The following is a 25,414-nucleotide window of genomic DNA, read 5'->3' as shown; positions in this document are numbered from 1 at the left end:
ACTTTTTGTAATGAGCTTTCAGGGTTTGTAAGTATATTACATCATCTGCAAAAAGATTTTGTGTTCTTTATCATGTATCTTAAAGCCCTCAATCTCATTTTCACTTCTAATCACCTCAACTAAAGGTTCTATAGCTAATGCAAATAAAAAAGGAGATAATAGACATCCTTGTCTAGATGATCTTTTCAACAAAAAAAAGATTTTAATATTTGCCTATTTGTAATCACCTTAGCCTTTGGAGAATTATATAATGCTTTTATCCAATTTGTTGGAATTCCAAAAAACTTCTGTGCTTTAAATAAATAATCCCATTCTAATCTCTCAAATGCCTTTTCTGCATCTAAAGATGAAGCCACAGATGGTATTTTTCTTTTCTGAGCTTTATCTATTAAACTTAAAAATCTAACAATATTATCCACTGATCTTCTATTTTTAATAAAACCTGTTTGGTCATATTAATCAAGTTAGGTAAACATTTAGCTAATCTATTAGCTATTAGTTTGGTCAAAATTTTATAATCCATATTCAATAATGAAAGCTCTATATGTAGATGGAAGCAAAGGGTCCTTCCCTTTTTTTGGAATAACTGTTATTAATGGAGTTTTAAATGACTCAGGTAAGTCCCAAAGATCTTCCATTTGATCTAACAACCCCATAAATATTGGAATTAATAAAGACATCAGTATACCATATAATTCTGTAACTGTAAATGGATTTGTTAATTCTGTCTTCTCTTCTATGCTTAACTGTGGTAAAGTAATTTTGGACAAATATTCATCTATTTTATCCTCATCCCTCAAAGATTCCGATTTGTATAATTTCTTATAGAATTTCATAAACACATCATTAATACCTTGTGTTTTGTAAGTAAGATGACCCGAATCTTCTTTTACAGCTACTATTGTTATTGAATCTTGTTCAGTCTTCAATTGCTATGCTATAACTTTGTGCTCTATCTCCTAATTTGTAATATTTTTGTCAGGTTCGTCTTATATCCCTCTCTACTCTATATGTATTGTATTAAGCTTCAATTTCTTTAAATCCAATATTTTCCTTTGTTCATCATTCCCTCGATTTTGCAATTCTTTTCCCATCTTTTTAATTTCCTTTTCCAACGAATTAACCAGACATATTTTTTTTAACCTTAGCCATATAACTTATTATTTGTCCTCTTAAATAAACCTTCAAAGAATCCCATACCATGAACTTGTTAGTTACAGAATGTTAATTTCCTCCAGCGTCCCCCTCCATCTCCGCATCCAACCCAACCCTCCCCATATAATATCTTGCATCTATAAACAGTCCAGGCTAAAACCCAAAGAAAGAAAAGAAAAGAAAGGAAGAAAAAAGAAGATAGATAAGGAAAAACTCCAGAGGCGCGTGATGTTAAAGTATCTCTATCACCCTGATTTGTACGGGATGCAAAACTGGTTGCATTAGTGCCCATGATAGCATCACATTCCCCACTAACTCACTCAAAACATCATATCATCCCTTACTATAAGCTTAACAATAGACCTTTTAATCCATTAGTCTTATCCAGAATGTTAGATCACGCACAGTATAGGTTAAACCTTCCTCCCCTTTTAAACTCTCTTAAAACTCAATGTATTTTCAGTTACAATAAAACTTCCCAGTTATATAATGAATTCAAGTGGCTATGACCATCTGCTGGGTGATCTTTAACAGGCAATGAATCGACATATACCTTTGCTTTATTAGGCTCAGCAAAATATCTATTCCTCCCTCCCGGGACGAATACTTTCAAAACAGCTGGATATCTCAAAACAAAGGCATAGCCTTTTTTCCACAATACATCTTTAACTAGATTAAACCCATTTCTCTTTTTTCAACAAATCAAAACTTATATCTAGATTTTAAAAAAAATGTAGTTCTGTTATAAATCAAAGGTGATTGTCTTTCTGTCGCTTGTTTCGCTGCCAGCTCCAATATCTTCTCTCTTACTTCATATCGAAGGAATCTGACAAGTATTGGACAGGACCTTTGGTCAGGCTGAGATTTAGGCCTCAATGCCCTATGGGCTCGTTCTATCTCCAAATCACCTTGAAATGCAGCCTGACCCTAAAATTCCGGTATCCACCATTGCAGAAATGTTTTCAAGTCTTGACCCTCATCCCCTTCTTTAAGTCCAACAATCATGATATTGTTTCCGTCTACTGAAATTTTCCAAAAGGTCTGTCTTTTACATTAACTGATCGTTTTTTGCAGCTGCTTCTGCTTGTACCTTCTTCATTTGATCTTTCAGATTTTGAATCTCAAATTCATTCCCTTTAATTTTTCCATCCACTATTTCAAATCTAGTGTTCACCTGTTGTATTAACCTTTCCATCTTATCACCATTCTTCCTTACTTCATCAGTTAACACTTCCATGGATTGTTGAAAAAAGTCTAACATCTCCTTTAATTTACCAGAAGATAAAGAAGCTTCTGCACCTTTTTCTACTTTTTTCTTGATTATAGGTTGTTCTTGTTCTTTCCTTTGCTTTTCCAGATCTTCTTCTTGATCACTGGAGCATTTCCTCCATTTTTTTGTGCTCTACTCCTTGCGCATGCACAGAGTCATTTCTTCACCCGATGTCGGTGGCCATTGTCGGGGGAGACCCTGTCCAGCAGTGACCAGAGTCTCCCCGGCTTCTGGCCTCTCTCTTTTGGATACTACCTTACAGGCAGCTCCAAGATCCTTTCTTAAGGTCAGTCTCTCTTCCTTTTCTTGTTCCTTCTCTTGTTCAGTTTCTTGTACAACAACAGTAAGTCCTTTATCCTTCTTTGGTGGCATTGTTGATGTCTTCTATGTGTCTTCAGACAGTTCTTTCATATATTTTCTGTAACATTTATAACTTTTTCAAGGAGAGCAGGGATTATCAGTCTAACCTCACATCATCACGTCACACGACCCCCACCATCCACCCCCCCAGCTTGCCTTCTTGATTACTTACTACATTGCAAACAAACCTTTTGTGAAGATTGCCTTAGTGAATTTTCCTGGTTTTAGCCAATTCAATTATTGCAGAGTTTGAAATGTGGGTGCTGGTAATTGGGTTAGATCCCAAAAAATGTGCAAGACAAGAGATGGTATTTTGTCTGTGTGTCCATGGTAGTTTAAAAATGAGGATTCCATCTTCCAGCTGTTAGTTCCTTCATTCACTTCCCATATAAAAGGTTGTTCCAGTGTTTAATGAGGACATAGTGCTGCGTATCGATTGCTGTTGGATGTTAAACAAGTGCTGAACTGGGTAACCAGCTCCTAGAGTGTAGATTTCAAAGAGATTAGTGCACTGAAATGTGATTTTATTGCCAAGCCATCAATGTGTTTCTTTTGTTCTTCAGGCGTGAGCCAGTTTCTCGTATTAAACCCAACCAGAAAAATAAAGAGGCCTCTGAGGACGTAACCACACAGCTTGAAAACTACAAGGCCAAAGCCACAAGACACATCTTCCTCATCAGGCATTCCCAGTATGACCTGACTGCCACGACAGACAAGGACAGGGTCCTGACATCGCTGGGTCTGTACTTCCTGCAAGTTGTCTGCTTTTAGCAATGTAAATCTTCTTCTGGATTTAGTATTTTCCATCATTTCTCTGTCTGCAGGTGCCTATGAACAGGAGGGAGCCTTGAGCCCAACAGTGGGATTGTGGCTGAACTGTAACTTAATTCTGTACAACCCTCTTTCCCCAGAACTCTTTAAACCAGTGGTTCTCTTTCCACTCACATACCACTTTAAGTAATCCCTATGCCATCGGTGCTCTGTGATTAGTAAGGGATTGTTTAAGGTGGGATGTGAGTGGGAAGGGAAGGTTGAAAATCACTGCTCTAGACCTAATTGCTACTGAAATATTTTGCTTGAGAAAAATTGTCATTGGTCCATTTCCTTTGGAGTTATTAAACTGTGCACATAATGATTCAATTAGGCACGATTAAAACAGTGGTTTTCAACCTTTTTCTTTCCACCCACAAACCACCTTAAGCAATCCCTTACTAATCACAGACCACCTATGGCACAGGGAATGTGAGTAGAAAGAAAAAGGTTGAGAATCATTGCTTTAAATCTTTGGCTGTGAAAATATCAATCTCATATTGAAAATTAATCACAAAGAAAACATATCTGGAAGAGAGGAGCTGAGTGTGGAGGTGTCCTGACATCACTCCTGAAAGGCTGACAAATATCTGGGACTCCTGAAGCAGTGGAAATAGATTTCAGAGTGATTCCACCACCAGTCTTGTCATAGCTCTCCCCTTTCACCATTTGACGAGACCGTTCCTTTTGTGAATTCCCTCTTCACCAACCGTTCCGTGCCTTATGGTGTGTACCCATGAAAACTTGGGAGATTCAACATCCAGGGACCTTAGTGGTCCTTCCAAGTGAAGCAGTGATTCTCCCGTATCTCTGCCAATCCAGTGAGCAGCATTCTTTGCTTACAGTATGGTGACTTCAGCATTGGGGAAACAAAGCACACAATTGGGTAACTGCTTTGCAGAGCACCTGCATTCAGTATTAAGTTTAGTATTTGAGAGAACTTCCTTAAGGATGATGGTTACTGGTTTAAAGCTTTGTTACTTGTGGTCTGTGCTTCTTGCATTTATGGAATATTCATTTCTCTCCAGGACGTGAACAAGCTGAACTGACAGGTCAGCGACTGGCAAGTCTAGGGTTGAACTACGACATCTTGATCCACTCTAGCATGACCAGAGCTAAAGAGACGGCAGCTATTATTCGTAAATACTTGCCAGGTGGGTCAGTTTCACCTGTGCAGTGTTCTACTCACTCACCGAAATTCTTTGCAGGCATGTACTCTCTCACAGATGTAGGTAGTTATTGTGCAGTGACTTTAATAGGAATTGTATTTGCTCCAAGTTTCAATGGTTTCCTTTAGGCACACCGACTTCATATAGACATACTTTTCCATGTTTAGAGAGAACTACTCTTTGGGCATGAGCGTTTGAGGGATTGTGACTTGTTCATGAAGTATACAGAACTCAGAAGGGGTAGGTTGGATTTCTGGTCTGCTTTGATCTTCCAGCAGGGATTTCCTCACTCTGGGATAGGATCTGATGTCAATTATGGGAGTTGTACATGTGTTCGCTCAATGAGTTTTGAAGTGAGGCAGCATTTGCTCTACTGGGCTGCTGAGCCCAAACAGGAGCTCAAACAAATGAGTCAGTGAAATGGTTGTGCTATTGCAAGGATCAATTTGATTGGCTAATGTCCTCTGGGAAGGAAATCTGTCTTCTCCAGGAAAGGCCAATACATAAATGTGTTGGAGAAACTCAGCAGGTCACCCATAATCCATAGGAGGTAAAGGGTAACCAATGTTTTGGTCCTGGCCCTTTGTCAGCGATCTTCAGTCTGGCTTGTGTATTGACAGCATTTTGGTCACTCTTAACTTGCCTCGAGTCACCCAGCTAGGACAGACAATAAGTAGTCACCATAATGACAAGTAAAAAATTATTTTCAATTTATCTTTTAAGTTGTGATGAAGGGGGCAAAGGTGTGTTCAGAGAACTCCAAGATGGAGATTTAACACTATGCCTCGGTCGAGTGAGGCAGGCGGAGGTCCGGGCAGAACGTTGGAGGCGGCGGCCCCGGTCCGGGCACAGGGAGAGCAGCGGCGGCCCCGGCTCCGGTCCGGGCAGAGGGTAGGCGGCGGCAGCCCCAATCCGGGCAGGAGCAAAGGGAGGCCCCGGCCTCGGTCGAGTGAGGCAGACGGAGGCGCTGGTCCGGGCAGAGAGTTGGAGGCGGCGGCCCCAGTCCGGGCAGTATGGGCCGACCTAGGAGGGGAGGCAGGCCCCTCCAGCCCGGGTAAGAAAACTGCATAGGAGAAGGCCACTCCGATATAAAACCTACGACCCAAGGACCTCGCTGCCACGTCCCAGCTTGCTTGGCCACGGCACACGAACCATGGGTGTAAAGGGTGGGGCCAGTACTGCGCACAATGCACTCCACCTAAAAGCTCCTTTGCGCAGGCCCGAGGACAGGTCCACGTCCTCCCCCTCCACGTCCTCCCCCTCAAAAGATGCTCACAAACTCAAGCTAGCATGCTGGAACATCAGAACCATGCTAGACAAGACTGACAGCCACCGACCTGAACGTCGGTCTGCCCTCATTGCACATGAACTCCTCAGACTTGACATCGACATATCTGCTCTCAGTGAAGTCCGCCTGGCAGATGTAGGCAGCCTCCAAGAACGCGGCGCAGGCTACACACTCTACTGGTTTGGCAAGCCTTTGGATGAACGACGCCTCTCTGGTGTAGGCTTCATGGTCAAGAATTCCATTGCCTCCAAACTCGAAAACCTCCCGACAGGCCACTCGGACCGGATCATGTCCATGCGACTCCCCCTTCAAAACAAGCGTCGCATCACCCTCATCAGTGTCTATGCTCCAACCCTCCAGGCAGAACCAGCAGAAAAGGACAAGTTCTACACTGACCTGCGCAACCTCATTCAACGCACCCCTACAGCTGACAAGGTTGTCATCCTTGGCGACTTCAACGCTCGCGTCGGCAAAGACTCAGAAACCTGGCCAGGAATCCTGGGCAAGCATGGTGTCAGCAAGTGCAACGACAATGGGCGCCTCCTGTTGGAGCTCTGCGCAGAACAGCGACTTGTCATTACAAACACCCTTTTTCAGCAGAGGGACAGCCTGAAGACTACCTGATGCATCCCCGATCCAAACACTGGCACCTCCTGGACTACGTCCTGGTGAGAGAAAGAGACAAACAAGATGTGCTCCACACCAGGGTCATGCCCAGCGCGGAATGTCACACTGACCACCGGCTGGTTCGCTGCAAGCTCAACCTTCACTTCAAGCCAAACCCCAGGAACAGTAGAGCCCCTAGAAAGAGGTTCAATGTTGGAAACCTGCAGTCAGACGAAGTGAGAGGAAACTTCCAGCAAACCTCAAAGCAAAGCTCGACGATGCAATCCGCCTCACGGACTCGTCCCCTGAAACCCTCTGGGATCAGCTGAAGACTACCATACTGCAATCCACTGAAGAGGTACTGGGCTTCTCCTCCAGGAAAAACAAGGACTGGTTCGACGATAACAGCCAGGAAATCCAGGAGCTGCTGGCAAAGAAGCGAGCTGCCCACCAGGCTCACTTTACAAAGCTGTCCTGTCCAGAGAAGAAACAAGCCTTCTGTCGCGCATGCAGCCATCTTCAGCGCAAACTCCGGGAGATCCAAAATGAGTGGTGGACTAGCCTCGCCAAGCGAACCCAACTCAGCGCGGACATTGGCGACTTCAGTGGTTTCTACGAGGCTCTAAAGGCTGTGTACAGCCCCTCACCCCAAGTCCAAAGCCCGCTGCGCAGCTCAGACGGCAAAGTCCTCCTCAGCGACAAGATCTCCATCCTCAACCGATGGTCAGACACTTCCAATCTCTTTTCAGTGCCAACCGCTCAGTCCAAGATTCCGCCCTGCTCCAGCTCCCTCAACAGCCCCTAAGGCTAGAGCTCACCCAGGATGAGACATATAAGGCAATTGAACAACTGAAAAGTGGCAAAGCAGCAGGTATGGATGGAATCCCCCCCAGAGGTCTGGAAGGCTGGCGGCAAAACTCTGCATGTCAAACTGCATGAGTTTTTCAAGCTCTGCTGGGACCAAGGAAAACTGCCTCAGGACCTTCGTGATGCCATCATCATCACCCTGTTCAAAAACAAAGGCGAGAAATCAGACTGCTCAAACTACAGGGGAATCACGCTGCTCTCCATTGCAGGCAAAATCTTCGCTAGGATTCTCCTAAATAGAATAATACCTAGTGTCGCCGAGAATATTCTCCCAGAATCACAGTACGGCTTTCGCGCAAACAGAGGAACTACTGACATGGTCTTTGCCCTCAGACAGCTCCAAGAAAAGTGCAGAGAACAAAACAAAGGACTCTACATCACCTTTGTTGACCTCACCAAAGCCTTCGACACCGTGAGCAGGAAAGGGCTTTGGCAAATACTAGAGCGCATCGGATGCCCCCCAAAGTTCCTCAACATGATTATCCAACTGCACGAAAACCAACAAGGTCAGGTCAGATACAGCAATGAGCTCTCTGAACCCTTCTCCATTAACAATGGCGTGAAGCAAGGCTGTGTTCTTGCACCAACCCTCTTTTCAATCTTCTTCAGCATGATGCTGAAACAAGCCATGAAAGACCTCAACAACGAAGACGCTGTTTACATCCGGTACCGCACGGATGGCAGTCTCTTCAATCTGAGGCGCCTGTAAGCTCACACCAAGACACAAGAGAAACTTGTCCGTGAACTACTCTTTGCAGACGATGCCGCTTTAGTTGCCCATTCAGAGCCAGCTCTTCAGCGCTTGACGTCCTGTTTTGCGGAAACTGCCAAAATGTTTGGCCTGGAAGTCAGCCTGAAGAAAACGGAGGTCCTCCATCAGCCAGCTCCCCACCATGACTACCAGCCCCCCCACATCTCCATCGGGCACACAAAACTCAAAGCGGTCAACCAGTTTACCTATCTCGGCTGCACCATTTCATCAGATGCAAGGATCGACAATGAGATAGACAACAGACTCGCCAAGGCAAATAGCGCCTTTGGAAGACTACACAAAAGATTCTGGAAAAACAACCAACTGAAAAACCTCACAAAGATTAGCGTATACAGAGCCGTTGTCATACCCACACTCCTGTTCAGCTCCGAATCATGGGTCCTCTACCGGCATCACTTTCAGCTCCTAGAACGCTTCCACCAGCGTTGTCTCCGCTCCATCCTCAAAATTCATTGGAGCGACTTCATCCCTAACATCGAAGTACTCGAGATGGCAGAGGCCGACAGCATCGAGTCCACGCTGCTGAAGATCCAGCTGCACTGGGTGGGTCACGTCTCCAGAATGGAGGGCCATCGCCTTCCCAAGATCGTGTTCTATGGCGAGCTCTCCACTGGCCACCGTGACAGAGGTGCACCAAAGAAGAGGTACAAGGACTGCCTAAAGAAATCTCTTGGTGCCTGCCACATTGACCACCGCCAGTGTGCTGATATCGCCTCAAACCGTACATCTTGGCACCTCACAGTTTGGCGGGCAGCAACCTCCTTTGAAGAAGACCGCAGAGCCCACCTCACTGACAAAAGACAAAGGAGGAAAAACCCAACACCCAACCCCAACCAACCAATTTTCCGCTGCAACCGTGTCTGCCTGTCCCGCATCGGACTTGTCAGCCACAATCGAGCCTGCAGCTGACGTGGACTTTTACCCCCTCCAGAAGAATTACAAAAACCAGAATTTATTAGTTATTTAAAAAAACAAATTGAGGATTTTATTAGTAATAATGTTAACTCTGTTTCCAGTCATTTTGTTTTATGGGACACAATGAAAGCCTTTTTACGAGGTCAAATTATTAGTTATGCATCTAAAGTAAAGAAAGAGAGAATTAGAGAGATTGAAGATTTAGAGAAAAAGATAACTGTTAGTGAAAAAGAATTTCAAAAAAATGCTACTGAAATGCAAAAGAACCAGTTAATTAATTTAAAATTAAAGTATAATGAATTACAAACATTTCGATTTGAATGTTTAACGAATCGAACTAAACATAAATTTTATGAATGGGATGAGAAAGCTCATAAAGTTTTATCATGGCAGTTAAAAAAAGAACAATTATCCAGGATTATACCAGTAATTAGAAAAAAATCGGGTATTACTTTTAGACAAAAGGAAATTAATGAAGAATTTTGCAATTTTTATTAAAAATTATATACGTCTGAGTGTAAAGATGTAAGTGAAAATGCAATAGATTCTTTTTTGAAAAATATTAATTTGCCACAGCTGAATCAAGAAGATAGACAAGAGTTGGATAAATCTTTTACAGAAAATGAAATTGAAATGGCCATAAGAGATATGCCAAATGGAAAGGCACCCGGTGAAGATGGGTTCTCTATAGAATTTTATAAAACTTTTTATGTTATATCTTCTATTTATAAGAATGTAATACAGCAAATTTATAAAACTTTTCAATTACCTGAATCTTGTTCTAATGCAATAATTACGGTTATACCAAAAAAAGATAAAGATCCTTTACAGGTTTCTTCTTATCGACCAATATCGTTGTTAAACGTAGATTATAAAATTGTAGCTAAAGTTATGGCTAATAGATTGGTTCAATATTTACCTAAAATAATACATAAAGATCAAACAGGATGTATAAAAAACAGATATGCGTCTAATAATATTTTGCGACTAATTACTTTGATAAATAAATTTAAATTTCAAATAAATTATCCAATAGTGGTTAGATGCAGAAAAGGCTTTTGATAGAGTGGAATGGAAGTTTTTATTTAAAGTACTTGAGAAATTTTATTTTGGTTCTTCGTTTATTGGATTGATAAAGGCTTTATATAATAGTCCGAAGGCTAGAGTTGCTACTAATGGACAGATCTCAGAATCTTTTGATTTAACAAGGTCTACTAGACAAGGATGTCCATTGTCACCTGCTTTATTTGCTATAGTTATTGAACCTTTTGCACAGTTAATACGTCAAAATGAAAATGTTAAGGGTATGAGAGTTTTGAATGAGGAACATAAGATTAATTTATTTGCAGATGATGTTTTATTATACCTGGTGGACCCTGATATTTCTTTACCAGCAATTCAAGAATCTTTAGAAAATATGGTCATTTATCTGGCTATAAGGTAAATTGGGCTAAAAGTGAAATTTTGTCAATTTGTAAAGATGATTATTCGATATATAAAAATATTACAAAATTGAAATGGACAAAACAAATTAAATATTTGGGAATTAATGTCAATACAGAATATCAAGATTTATATTCAATTAATTACCTTCCCTTAATAAAAAAGATTAAACTAGCCTTGATTAGGTGGAAGGACTTACCTTTAGGTTTATTGGGGAGGATTAATACTATAAAAATGTACATTTTTCCTCGGATGCAATATTTATTTCAATCAATTCCTTATTTAAAAAAGTTTTTTTAAGGAATTATACAAAGCAGAGAATGTTTATGGAAGGGAAAATTTCCGAGGGTAGCAATGAAAAAATTGATGTGGGACTTTCAATTTGGAGGTTTGAGATTACCTAATTTTCAATATTATTATGAGGCAGCTCAATTTAAATTTCTTAGTGCACTAATGAATATGGAGGATCCGCTCAGTTGGGCAAAGATAGAACTGGCAGTTATTTTAGAAAAATCTCCACATGAATTTTTGTTTCGATGGAATAAAAATTTGTTACAAACTTATGATGTACCAATATTGAAACATTTATTGAATCTATGGATGAGTAAACTTGATAAAATGGGGCTTAAAAATAAATGGTCTGGGCGATTGCCATTATATAATTATCAACTTGTTCCTTTTACGGTCTCCAATATCACTTTGAAACAATGGGTAAGGAAAGGAATAAAAAACTTAGCTGATTGTTTTTTTGAAGGACATTTTTGTTCTTTTGAGGAATTACAAAGGAAATTTGGTATTAGTGGAAATTCTGTATTTGTGTACTATCATTTAAGATCATTTGTAAAACAGATATGTGGTCGGCAAATGACTTTATTGCCCGAAATTAGCTTTGAGAAATATGTACTTTCAATACCAAAAAAGGGGTATATATCTGATTTGTATTGTATTCTACAAGAAAATGAAGGTAAGAAAGATTGGGATAAAGATAAGTTGAAATGGGAAAAAGATTTAGGTTCTACAATAGCTGAAGAAGCTTGGATGGAAATTTGTCAAAACAGTATTCGAAAATTGATTAATGCTAGATTAGCGATGATTAATTATAATTTTATACATCAATTATACTTAACACCAGAAAAATTTAAAAAATTTGGTCTTAGTAAGTCAGATTGTTGTTTTCATTGTGACCAGACAACCAGTACTTTTTTACATACTGTCTGGTCCTGTGACCGATTACAACAGTTTTGGAAAAGTATTCAATCTATATTTAATAGATTATATAATATTTGTGTTGTATTAGATCCTGATATATTTTTATTAGGGAATATGCAATCATTAATTGATTTAGGATTAAATAATTATCAGATTTCTTTTATCTATTTAGCTTTAGCAGTGGCCACGAAATGTATAGCGTTTACTTGGAAAGATAGAAATATACTAACTTTGGAAAGGTGGTATTTAGAGATGAAGTCTTGTTTAATTATGGAAAGGATATCTTTTTCAATCCAAGATAAGATGTCTTTTTATAAGTTGAAGTGGACTCCATTTGTTAAGTATATGCAATTAAGTTTGATTTAAGTATGCTCTTAGATGTGATATTTTAAATCTGATAAATCTTTTTTTAAAATTATTTTTATTTGTCATATTTTCCTTTTTTTTGTGTGTGTTTTTTAAAAAATACATAATATTATTAATTTTACTAACTCTTCACTCTTTATTTTGGGGAAGGGGAAGGGTGGTTTTTTTTAATATATATAGATTTTTAGTTGTTGTATATGTAGGGGGGGGTTAGATTGAATTAAGTTAGGTTATTAATGTATTGTAATTATATTATTTTATTTTATATCTTTTCTTTAAATGTAATCTTTCTTTTTATTCCTGTGATAAAACCTTTAAATAAAGTTTTAAAAAAAAAAAGGGGGGGCAAAGGTGCTCATTCTGTCCCCCACTCTGTCCAGGGCAGTGATAATGCAGCCCTTACACCTCCAACTACCCGGATCTAGTTCTGTACTGTCTGTGTGTAGTTCGCAGGTTTTCCCTCGAGTACTCCAGTTCCCTCCCACATCTCAAAGACTCGCTGCTTAGCCACTAAAATCCTTCAGGTATAGGGTCTGCTGGGTGAATTGGGGGAGGGACTATTAATGACCACGTTGGAGAGAATAGGTTGCAGGGAGTTAAAATGGGTAATGGAATATATTTGCACCGTATGGCCCAGGTTCCTAGTGACTCTTTGCACGCAAGTTGACAGGGTGCCAGTTAAACAGGAATGTCTGCAGATGCTGGGGACGAGTGGAATACACAAATGTGCTGGAGAATCTCAGCAGGCCATGCAGCATCCAGAGGAAGTAAATGGTAACCAATGTTTCGGGTATAGGCCATTCATTGAGAATCTGGAAAACCTGGTAACAGCCAGATAAAAAGGTTGGGGAGGAAGGGGAAGGAGCACAGACTGACAGACAAGAGGTAATTTGGTGGATATGGGGTAGGGGGGGGAGAAAGACATAATGAAGCCAGCCGCTGCCTGGAAACAATGGAATGGTTATGGAGGTGAGCTTGCTTGAATATTCCCATAAAATTGTTTGTTCAAAATCCCATCCAACAGTGTTGAGGGGTTTTGGGTAAACTGTTGTGGAAGCAAAAGTTGGTCTTAATTTGTGAAAAAAATTTTTCCAAACTTCAGGTTCATCCTAGATGACATGGAGACTCCCAGTGACATTCCTCAACTATGGGGGAATGTACAAAACCAGTCTCCATGCAGGGGAAACAGAGAATGTGTGGAGATCCATCCCCATTGTGGTGGGTGCAAGGGTGGGGGTGCTGGCTGTGGGCTCTCATGGTTGATGAGCCATGCATATCATGGCCACAGTCTGTTGCTTGATGCAGACTGATGTCTCCCTACAAAAGCAGGAACATTAATACTAGAAATGCAGCATTAATCAAGAGGAAAGTGTCAGAAATTTCTGGGATGTACACAGGACTGCTCCTGTTAAAGGGAAAATGAGGGTGGGTCCAGGAAAAATGAGTCAATTAAAGGAGAGGAAGTCTTAGACCATGGTGATACACTGGGATTTAAATGGGCGATGGAGGGAAGTGTGAAAACATTTGTTTAATCTGAGAAAAGTTGATCTTGAGGGACTTGGACAGAAGTTAGGATGATAAAATAGGTCAAAATGTTACAGTCATCCAGCACGGAAACAAGCCCTTCAGCCCATCTTGCCCATGCTGATCAAATTCCCTGCCTGAACTAATTCCATTTGCCTGAGTTTGACCCATATCCCTCTAATCTTTTCATATCCACATAGCTGTCAAAATATCTATTAAATGTAATTTCGCCTGCCTCTTGCAACTCGTTCCACATGCTGCTGTGTGGAAATATTACTTCTCTCTCTCTTTCTTTCTCTCTCCCTCTTAGCACTATGATTTTTGGGACCTCTTTGTGAGGCCAGATGACAGGTTTTTTTTTGGAACTCTGAAGCGACTTGAGGACTTTCTCCGTGTTGTCAGAATATTGGGTCCCAGAGAGCGTTGTGCTGTGTGGATTGTGCCACCTAATTTGCCTTCATTGAACCTTTGTAAGGACCTACAAGAGTGTTCACCAGACAGGTGATTACAGAAAGAGGTGTGGTTTGTAATAGCTACCGGCTGTTCATACTGAGCACGTGCTTGTTGTGATTCCAGGTCTGGAGATGATGAGCTGTGACCTGCTGAGGGAAGGTGCTCCGATTGAACCTGACCCACCTGTCAGCCATTGGAAACCAGAGGCGATGGTAAGAGACAGCCTGAAGGTGACCAGTACAGGAACATCATGTCCATGCCAACCGTGACCCCAAAGTAAACTAATAATTCTTCCCCATGTAGTTGTGAGATAGGTGCATCGAGTCTGCTCCTGCATTTAAATCATGGCTGATCTATTCTTCCTCTCAACCTCTTTCTCCTACCTTCTCCCAATAACCTTTGACCCACTTACTAATCAAGAACCTCTGCTATAAATTTACCCAGTGACAGTCTCCACAGTTGTTTGTGGCAACAAATTTCCAAATTCAAGACCCTCTGGCTGAAGACATGTCTCCTCATCTCTGTTCTTTTACTTTTGTAACCTCTTTATTATTCTATGAAAAGTCTTTAATAACATTCTAAGTAGTTGATTCTTAAAATATTTTGTATTTAACGTTAACTTGGCTTAACGATATTTAATGTCATTCAACGATATTCAATGTCTTAACAAAGCTTAATGATTTTCAACAATGTTCTTTTAGGATGTTTAACTTTCTTTAATGATGCTTAAAGGTTGCTTAAACATTGATCAATGCTGAACAGAAATTATCAATACCTAATCTCTGTTCTAAAGGATGTCTTTTACCCTGAGGCTGTGCCCTCTAGTTCTACACTCTCCTACCACTGAAAGCATCTTCTCCACATCCAGTCTAACCAGTACTTTCAATATTCCTTATGATTCAATGAGATCCTCACTCACTCACTCCAGTGGGTACAGGACCAGAGCCATCAAATGCTTCTCATACGTTCGTTTCATCCTCGGAATTATTCTTGTAAATCGCCTCTGGACTCTCCAACGCCAACATATCTCTTTTAGATATGGGACCAATAACTGCTCACAAAATATTCCAAATGGGATCTGACCAATACCTTGCAAAGCCTCTGCATTATATCCTTGCTTTTATATTCTGGTCCTCTTGAAATGAATGCTCACATTGCATTTACCTTCCTTACTAACAAATGAACCTGCAAGTTAACCTTTAGGGAATCCTGCCCTATGTCCCTTTGGATTACCACTTTCAGAATTCTCTCCCAATTTAGAAAATAGTCCATGTGTTTATTCCTTCTACCAAAGTGCATGACCATACACTTCCTTAGTGGGAAGCTATATTCCATTTGCCATTTCTTTGCTGATTTTCCAAACCTGTCCATCTGCAGACTTCCTGCTTCCTCAGCACTACCTACCCCTCCACCTATCTTCGTATCATTTGCAAATTTGGCCATAAAGCTATCAATTGTATCATCTAAATCTAAAGTCGCAGACCCAGCGGAACACTAATTGTGGCAGCCAACCAGAAAAGTCCCCTTTATTCCCACTCAGCCAATCATCTATCCAAGTCACTACCTTTACCCTACTGCTGTGCATTCCTTTAATTTTTAGCAGCCTCATTCATGGGTCCTTGTGTCAAAGGCCTTATGAAAATCCAAATAAGCAACTCTCCTTTGTCCTTCTCATTAATTCCTCTAAGAACTTCAAAGATTTGTCAGGCAAAATATCCCCTGAAGGAAACCATGCTGAATTTGGCCTGTTTTACCTTGTGATTTTTAAGTATCTGAAACCACCTCCTTATTGTCTATTGAATCTTACTCACCTCTGAAGTCAGGATATTTGGCCTATATATTCAGGTCTTTTGCTTCTCCCTTCTTAAAGAGTGGAGTGTCTTTTACAATTTTCCAATCCTGTGGAATACATTCCATAGGGTCCAGGTGACTAACCACTTCAGCTTCTCAGCTTCACAAGCACCTTCTCAGTAATGGTGACTGCACGCACTTCTGTCCCTGACTCTCTCGAATTTTTGGTACATTTTGCTGGTATCTTCCACAGTGATTGACGCAAAACAAGGTTGACGCAAAATACCTATTCAGTTCATTTGCCACTTCTTTGTTCCCCATTATCACTACTCCAGCATCATTTTACACCTCTCTGCTGTCCATTCTTGCCTCTCTTTAAAATTCTGAAAAAAAAAATTGTTGCTGGCTAGCTTATCATCATATTTAATATTTTATCCCTTTATTGCTTTTCTGGTTGTCTTCTGTTGGTTTTTAAAAGGTTTCCAATTCTCTGGATTTGCACTAATAATCACAAATCCATGTGCCATCCCTGTTGTTTTTATGCTGACTGACTTCCCTTGTTAGCCACGGTTGTCTTACCTTACCCCCTTAGAATGGTGTTGCTTTTTTTAGGATGAATCTATCCTTAGTCTTCAGAATTCACAGAAACCCCTGCTGTTCCTGCTCTACCGTCTTCTCTGCTGGGCTTCCCTTCTAATCAACTTTGTACACTCCTCTCTCATACGTCCATAGTTATCTTTACTTAATTGTAGGACTGACGTGACTCACTAGCTTCTCCCTCAAACTGCTGAGTGATTTATGTCATATTGTGATCACTGCCTCCTAATAATTCCTTTACCTTAAACTGCCAATCAAACCTGGTTCACTGCATAGCATCAGATCCAGAATTGCTTTTTTCCCCCCTCGTAGGCTCAACCACAAGCTTCTCTAAATGCAATCTCATAGGCATTCCACAAATTCCTTCTGCTGGGATCCAGCACCAACTTGACTTTCCCAGTCTACTTACATATTGAAGTCACCGTGACCTCTGTAACATTGCCTTACGTACCTTCTAAACTTCTGTGGTAATTTGCACCCTATATACTGGCTGCTTTTTTTTGAAGGCTTGTATTTAAGTCCATCAGGGTCTTTTTACTGTTGCAGTTTTTCAATTCTACCCACAAGGATTCTAGATCCTCTGATGCTGTCTCTATGTATTCCCTAACCCCCCACCCCCCCATTCCCTGCCTGTCCACATGTCTGTCTAAATACCTCAATGTATCTTCATCTGCCACTCCCTCCCACTCTCTTTTTAAAAAAAAAGAAAATAACACCCTCTAAATCTCCTTTAAACTTTCTCGCTCTCACCTGTGTAAATAACTCTGTCTAACTACCCGATCTGTGTTACTCACAATTTTGTAAACTTCTATCAGGGCTCCTCTATGACACTCCAGAGAAAACCATGTCCAACCTTTCCCTCTCATTAACACTCTCCAAGCCAGGCAACATTCTGGTGAAACCCTTCAACCTTCTCTTCAAAGGTTCCATATCCTTACTGACATGCTCTGACTGCAATTTTCACAATACTCTAAAATTATTCAGCAAACAGTGTGACCGTTCATATTCAGTGCCTAGCCGATGAAGGCAGGCATGCCTTGCGCCTTCTTTACCACCCAGTCTGCCTGTGTTGCCACTTTCAGGGACATATTCAGTGCCTAGCCGATGAAGGCAGGCATGCCATGCGCCTTCTTTACCACCCAGTCTGCCTGTGTTGCCACTTTCAGGGAGCATGAGGTGTCTCTGTATCTCAATGCTCCTGCCATGCACTCTATTCTTTCCTCTTGTATTTGACCTTCCAATATGCATCAGCCCACATTTATCCGGATTAAACTACATCTGCCATTTCTCCACCCATATCTCTAACTGATCGATGTTTGGCAACCTTCCTCACTGCCTCCAATTTTTGTGTCATCTGCAAACTTATGAATCATTCCACCTACATTTTCCTCCAAGTTGTTTATATATTGGTTAATATTTGAAAATATTCAACTTCCATGAGCCAAAATGGATCTAATGGCACTTTCTTTTAGGAACTATTGTAAAGTCATTTCAATCCAAGAGTTTTGATCTCATTCTCAATTATTTCTTAATAGAATACAGGAACAGGAGTGAAAATCAAAATTAAAACTGCAGATACTGGAATTCTGAAGTAAAAACAGAAAATGCTGGAAAAAAAACAGCAGGTCAGGCAGCATCTGTGGAAAGAGAAACTGTTGATGTTTTGGGTCTGTGACCCTTTGTCAAAACTGAGAAAGAGGAACAGGAATAGTTTGTGGACCCTCAAACTAGTATCGGCATTTATGGTGATGTCATTAACATCCTACCTTCATTTACTTGACTATGAAGTATATCCCTTAGCATTCATTGAGTTCTGCCAGTCATTGGAATTTGTGTTGAATGATTTCAACCCTTCCCCCATTCTTTTTGTAAATAACAAGTCTCATCAAAAAGACCAGGTTCTGGCTGTAATGATAGAGTAGGAATAGAATTATTATAAATGCCTGTGTTTAGGTGATGTACCCCTTGAGTAGACATTGTGAGCTCATTTCTTCTGGTCTCCAATCGGCTGCTGGAGGAACTCTCTGTAGAAAGGGTCAGTCAACTTCTTAGATCAGAGTCCTTGATGTTTCTCTCTGCTCCCCTCACTCCAAAATATTTAAATCAAATTCCACCATAATATTCAATTTTTCTGAGAGTGCAAGCCAGGTTTTTGTTGTAATCCTATCTCTGGACATAAAATTCTAATGAAGCAGCCCTGTTCAACCTAACTCATTCTTTTCTGGTAGTTAAACCTTGGCTTTCAAGACCGGTAGCCGTAATTCCAGGAACAGGGCATTGAATAGGGAAACTGAACAGGAATTGTCCTTCTACTGAGAGGATGGTAAATAACATTGAGAGATACTTCAGTGTTGCAATACTGTCCTTTTTAAATTAAAACTGGTGAAATGATTGTAGCACTGAGAGTCCCAGCAGTAATTCTTTGGAGAGGAAGAAGTTTAAAGTTGCCAGCAGAATTCAGTGTCTAAAAATTAATTGATATAAAAGTTACATTTCATAAAATGTAGATACATCTGCCTTTCAAAATAATTCTGCAATGTATTTCAGAAGGATTTAAATACAGAGACTCTAACACTCTATGGCCTTTCTGTACAGTGAATAGCAATGCCAGTGCACAATTATCTATTATCTCTACACATTTCATCTCTGCCGTTTTGTTTTGTTCTTAACGGAAGAAGTGATTGCGACAAAAAAAAAATTCCTTCATGACTTCATCCTCCTCTGCTCCAGCCAACCACAGACATTAAACTGAAAGATGTAAGCATATTTATTTGTATATTTTCCATAAAGTCCTATGTTTTACACTCAACTTTCTGAAGCTCTCTTTAGAAATGAGCAATTGTTGATCTTTCATAGGCAATATTGAGGGCAACCCCTGGGAATTTAGATTGGGGGATGTCACAAAAACTCTTAAGGCTGTTTGAAATTCCAGTGAGTCCCACAGCAGTTTCTACACTGCAGGCAGGATTCTGAAAAATGAAAATAATTCAAGGAAATAAAGACAGTGGTTTGCAAATGATAGCAACCTTGAGAAGTTTCAAAGCATGGAAAAATTGGCTCCTTCATCCATCTCACTTCCAGAACTAAGTAAAATCGGAAAGACTGGCAAAGAGCTTTAAACTCCACATTTATCTCGAGGCAACTTTGGGATCCTACTGGAGGAAGCTGTCCATAGAATCCAGTTGAAGTGCCACTTGAATGGAAAACAGTGATTGCAAGGGATTAATGGGAATATTAAGCTTTTATGTTGGTTTTTATTAAATATTTTTAATTCTTTAAGTAATTTTGTGATTATTCTTGAGAGATTTTGATTTTCAATGATTTGATTATTAAAGTGTCGGACATTCAGAAACATTGAGTTTTTACACTTGAACTTAGCCAAAAGACTGAGAAACGTTGAGTTTTTGACAGATTTGACAGTTGGCAAACCCAATGTGTCAAATTTATTTTAGATATTTGTGGATGGGGAAATTCATTCTTTCTGCCTCAACCATCATCCCAACCCAATCGAGGTGACCTTAATTCATATCATAGATCTGCATTAGATAAGTATGTGCTTACCAGATTAGACACTAGTCATAAGGGCAGAGGAAATTCTGAGGCAGTTTTTATGTAAAAATATGTAACCCTCAATATCTCGAAGTCATCAATAATAAGTGTGGTGCATGAAACATTGTCTGCTTGTTTTATCCCACAATTCAGATTCAAATTTCACTCAAATATTTTGAAGTACAAATGAAGTAACAAGGTCTTTTAATGTCACAGGGAAATCCCCCTTGCTGACATGAGAGCAGGATTGTTAGTTACAGGAACCACACCAGAGCTGGCAACATTTTTTCTAATATGCAGGGAATAAACATAGGCTGAAGCTTGTAGGTGGTACTGAGGGGGTGCTGCATTGTTGAAAATGCTGTGTTTAAATACCTTAAATTGCTGTAATGAGTATACATGTCTTCAGGTGAATGTAAAATTCCTCGGTTACCATTTTCTAAAGGTCAGGGACCTCAGGTGTTTTGTCCAATGCTCTCCCTCTCTAGATAAATGCTGCTTATTCCAGCAACTAATTTTTGATTCCATCTGTGAGTAGGTGTACTGTTAAAAAGCACATAAAATTTGCTCATGCTTTGTGCCACATAATTATTTGGTGTAGTTGGTATAATGCATATAGCGTTTATTTCACCTAGAAAATTATTGTGCATGGGGCTCCAACATCCCTTCCAGGATGATCATGGTTTTACTGGCCAGGCTGTGTGCATGTGATTCAGTGGTTTATATGTGTCCAAATGTCTTCAGCAGTACCACGAAGATGGAGCAAGGATTGAAGCTGCCTTCCGTCGCTACATCCACAGAGCAGATTCGAAGCAACAGAATGATAGTTACGAGATAATTGTTTGTCATGCAAACGTAATTCGCTATTTCGTTTGCAGGTAATTACTTTAATGTTCTATGGCATTACAATTGTATCTGAAGGTCAATTTCTTCACAGGCTATGAATTTAATAATTAATGGAGTTGTTGAGTTTAACAAATTACTTTTGATTGTTAATGCTTTATTTTGTCTTCACTGAACATTTAAAAATAACTTTAAAAAACCAAAAATATAGTGCCTTTTCTCTCACACTCATGTGTTTAAAAAAATACAGAAATGTAAGGAATCTGTTTTGTGCAGGGAGTTGGAGAAATGGAACAGTGAGTTTAACATTAGAAACAGGAACCGTCAAGCCTTCTCCTGCTCTCTTTATATATCATGTTCACAGTCCCTCATAGTAGCAAGGAATGGCAAGGAATCCAACCTTAATATATTCAGTCATTTGACTTACATAGTTTCTGTAGATGAGAATCTATTATCAAGATCTACCTTCACCCCCTTTCCTGCCCCATCCACGCATTCCTTTAATATTCAGATCACTCTTTTGAATGTGGTTAATGACTGAGCTTCCACAGTCTTCCAGGATAGAGAGATATGCCATCCTCTGAACCTTTCTTTCCCTGTTCTAAATGGCCAACTTTTTATATAGAGAGGGTTACCCGCAGTTATAGACTCCACCCAGCCAAGTATCTTCACTGCTATTGAGCTTTCTAAGAATTTTGCTTGGTTTAATGAACATGAACAGGCCCTTCAGCCCATTATGTTGTACCAACCTATGTAAACCAACTCCACAACAATTTTAATTTTTCCCTACTTCACACCCATAACCCTTTTTTTTTCATCCTTGTGCCTGAGTCTTTTAAATATCCCTATTGTATTTGGCCTCCACCATCCCACTTGGCAATGCATTGCAGGCACAATCCAAGTCACACTTCGTTCTTCTACACTCATAGGCTTATGTAACCTATTCAGTTTTTCCTTGCCAGCAATGTACATTCACTCCATAAATCTATCCTTACACAGTAAACCAAAATTGTGCTGTTGCCCTATTTAATTGTAGTGAGACGTTTTTTTTTACCGTAAAGATAAGGACAAACAGAGGGAAAGATGTGGGAAATCTCTGAAATGCATTTACTTTAAAGCTAGGAGTATTTTAAGGAAGGTGGACGAGCTGAAGGTGTGGATAGAGACGTGGCAGTATGACGTAGTGGTGACTAGTGAGACGTGGTTGCGGGAGGGTTGTGATAGAATTGGAGGAGGGTATGAGGTGTTGCATTGCTTATCAGGGAAAATATTACAGCAGTGCTGATGCGAGATAGATTGGAGGGCTCGTCAAGGGAGGCAGTATGGGTGGTATTAAAAAATAGAAAAGGAGAAGTTACAATTATAGGGGTGTATTATAGACCACCTAGTGGGGAGCAAATGTGTAAGGAAATAGCAGAGATTTGTTAAGCACAGGGTTATGTTAGTGGGGGATTTTAATTTTCCAAATATAGATTGGGAAACACATTCTGTGAAGGGGTTGCATGATTTAGAATTTGTAAAATGTGTTCAGGTTAGTTTTTTACAGCAATACAATGAGGTGCCCACTAGAGAAGGGGCAGTGTTGGGTCTACTGTTGGGGAATGAGATAGGTCAGGTGACTGAGGTAGGTGTTGGGGAGCACTTCAGATCCAGTGATCATGGTGTTTTTAGTTTCAATATAATTATGGAAAGGAATAGGGTCTGGTCCAAAGATTAAGGTTTTTGAGTGGGGAGAAGCCAGATTTGAAGAGATGAGGAGAGATTTGCAGGGAGTGGTTTGGGCTGATGGAGGTAGAGGAGAATTGGAGGTCTTTTAAAGGTGAGATTTTGAGGGTGCAGAATCTTTATGTTCCTGTTAGGATAAAAGGCAGGGCCAAAAGTTCGAGAGAGCCGTGGTTTTCAAGAGATTAGAAAGTTGGTTCGAATTAAAAGGGAGGCCTACATTAAATATAAGAAACAAGGTATAAACGAGATGCTTGGAAAATACATGGATTGTAAAAAGAAGCTTAAGAAATAAATTAGGAAAGCAAAAAGATGGTACGAGGTGGCTATAGCGAACAGGGGTGAAAGTAAATCCGAGTGGGTTTTACAAATATGTAAATAGCAAAAGGAGAGTAAAGGATAAAATTGGTCCCTTAGAGAATCAGAGCAGACAACTGTGTGCGGAGCCTAATGAGATGGGGGTGCTATGGAACAAGTTCATCTCTTTGGTATTCACTAGGGAAAAGGATATGAAATTGTGTAGGATAAGAGAAGCAAAAGGGGTAATTATGGAAAATGTAGGGATTAGGAAAGAGGGAGTGATTGAAACTTTTGAGGCATATAAAAGTGGATAAGTCTCTGGGTCCCAATGGTATTTTCCCCAGGACCTTGAGGGAAGCCAGGGAGGAAATAGTAGAGATTCTGACAGTGATTTTTCAAATGTCATTAGAGGGGGGGCATGGTGCCGTAGGATTGGTGTATTGCGAACGTGGTTCCTCTGTTTAAAAGGGGCTCTAGGTGTGGGCCCAGCAATTATAGGCCAGTAAGTTTGACATCAGTGGTTGGTAAACTAATGGAAAATATTCTTAGAGATAATATGTATAAGTTTCTAGAGAGGCAGGGACTGATCAGGAACACTCAACATGGGTTTGTGTGGGGAATGTCATGTTTGACAAATCTTGTTAAATTTTTTTGAGGTGACTAGGAAGGTTGGTGAGGGTAGAGCAGTAGATGTTGTCTATATGGATTTCGGTAAGGCCTATGAAATCATGGAAGGTTGGTAAAGAAGGTTCAGGCGTGAGATATTAATGTTGTGAGTCAGATGGGTTCAACGGTGGCTAGATGGTACGTGCCAGAGAATCATAGTGGATAACTGTCTATCAGGATGGAGGCCAATGTCGAGTGCCTCAGGGATCGGTATTGGGTCCCTTGTTGTTTGTCATGTACATTAATGATTTGGATGATGGGGTGGTAAATTGGGTTAGTAAATATGCAGATGATGCAAAAATAGGGGGAATTGTAGATAGTGAAGATGGATTTGGACTGCTTAGAAGAGTGGGCTGAAAGATGGCGGAAGAAGTTTAATATCGATAGTGTGAAGTGCTTCATTTTGGGAAGAATAATCAAAACAGGACATAATCAGTGAAGGGGAGGGCATTGAGGAACGCAGAGGAACAGAGAGATCTTGGAATAACAGTTCAGCATTCTTTGAAAGTGGAATCTCATGTGGATAGAGTGGTAAAGAAGGCTTTTGGAATGCTGGCCTTAATAAATCAAAGCATAGAATATAGGAGCTGGGGAGTGATGTTGAGACCAAATTTGGAATACTGTATACAGTTCTGGTCACCGAATGATAGGAAGGATATCAACAAGGTAGAGAGGGTGCAGAGAAGATTTACTAAAATGTTGCCTGGATTGCAGTATCTAGAATACAAGAAAAAGATTGATTAGACTGGGTCTTTATTCATTGGAGCGTAGAAGGTTGAGGGGGATTTAATTGAGGAATTTAAAATTATGAGGAGGATAGATAGAGTAGATGTGAATAGGCTCTTCCCCTTGAGGGTAGGTGAGATTGGAACGAGGGGTCAGGAGTTAAGGATTAGGGGGCAAAAATTTAGAAGTAACATGAGAGAGAGCTTCTTCACTCATAGAGTGATGGCTGAGTGGAATGACCTTCCAGAAGAGGTGGTCGCAGCAGGGTCAATTTTGTCATTTAAGAAAACGTTGGATAGGTGCCTGGATGTGAGGGGATTGGAGGGTTATGAAAAAGGAGCAGGTAGGTGGGACTAGAGGGGCCAAGATGGCCTGTCTCCATACTGTAATGGATATAAATCTTTGCAATAAAGGCCCAAACGCCTTTGAGGTTGCTCACATTCTTAATATTCATTTTTGAGATCTGAGCGTTGTCTGCTTTTCTCACCCAGTGGAATGTGGTGGGGAGCTGCCTTCTCGAACCACTGAAGTTATTCTGTAAGACACTCCCATGCTGCTGTTGGGGAGCGTTTTTCAGGATAAACCCAGTGACATTGAATTACTGGCTATCTATTTCCAGTTGAGGGGATGGTGCATGACTTAGAAGGGAAGCTGCTGTTTCTCTGCACCTTTTGCCCTTGTCCTTTTGGTTGTCGAGATCATAGGTTTGGGAGGTGCTGTTAGAGTTACCTGGGTGAATAAATGCAATCCATTTTGTAGATGGCATATTCTGCCACTGTTTGCTGTTAGTGAAGAAAATGGATGTTTTGGTTGGTTGATGGATTGCCACTTAGTGGGCTGATCGGTTCTGGACCCTCTTCGAGAGTTGTTGGCATTGCACTCATTCAGGCTTTTAGCGACTTGTTTAAAAGGATGTCCAGGTCTCTCTGAACATCAGTATTTCCATTTTCTCTCTTGCAGTAGATAACCTCACACTCTACTCCAACTGCCATGCTGTTGCTCACTCATTGAAC

At 40.5% G+C, this 25,414-nt stretch overlaps 1 protein-coding gene across 5 annotated transcripts in view; it reads left to right on the top strand.

Annotated features, from left to right (window-relative positions):
• Positions 1-25,414, top strand: part of pgam5 (PGAM family member 5, serine/threonine protein phosphatase, mitochondrial) — a 32,915-nt gene that overhangs the window by 3,867 nt on the left and 3,634 nt on the right. For 3 of the 5 annotated variants that reach the window (XM_069932562.1, XM_069932564.1, XM_069932566.1), the window contains exons 2-5: positions 3,349-3,524; positions 4,624-4,749; positions 14,331-14,419; positions 20,889-21,022. In XM_069932562.1, the coding sequence (XP_069788663.1) occupies positions 3,349-3,524; positions 4,624-4,749; positions 14,331-14,419; positions 20,889-21,022 (525 nt within the window). The remainder of the gene's footprint in view (positions 1-3,348; positions 3,525-4,623; positions 4,750-14,330; positions 14,420-20,888; positions 21,023-25,414) is intronic. The other 2 variants (XM_069932563.1, XM_069932565.1) reach the window with 1 other exon arrangement.

Source organism: Narcine bancroftii, chromosome 4 (assembly GCF_036971445.1).
Source record: "Narcine bancroftii isolate sNarBan1 chromosome 4, sNarBan1.hap1, whole genome shotgun sequence".
Lineage (NCBI taxonomy): Eukaryota > Metazoa > Chordata > Chondrichthyes > Torpediniformes > Narcinidae > Narcine > Narcine bancroftii.
This window is presented reverse-complemented; position numbering and strand designations above follow the sequence as displayed.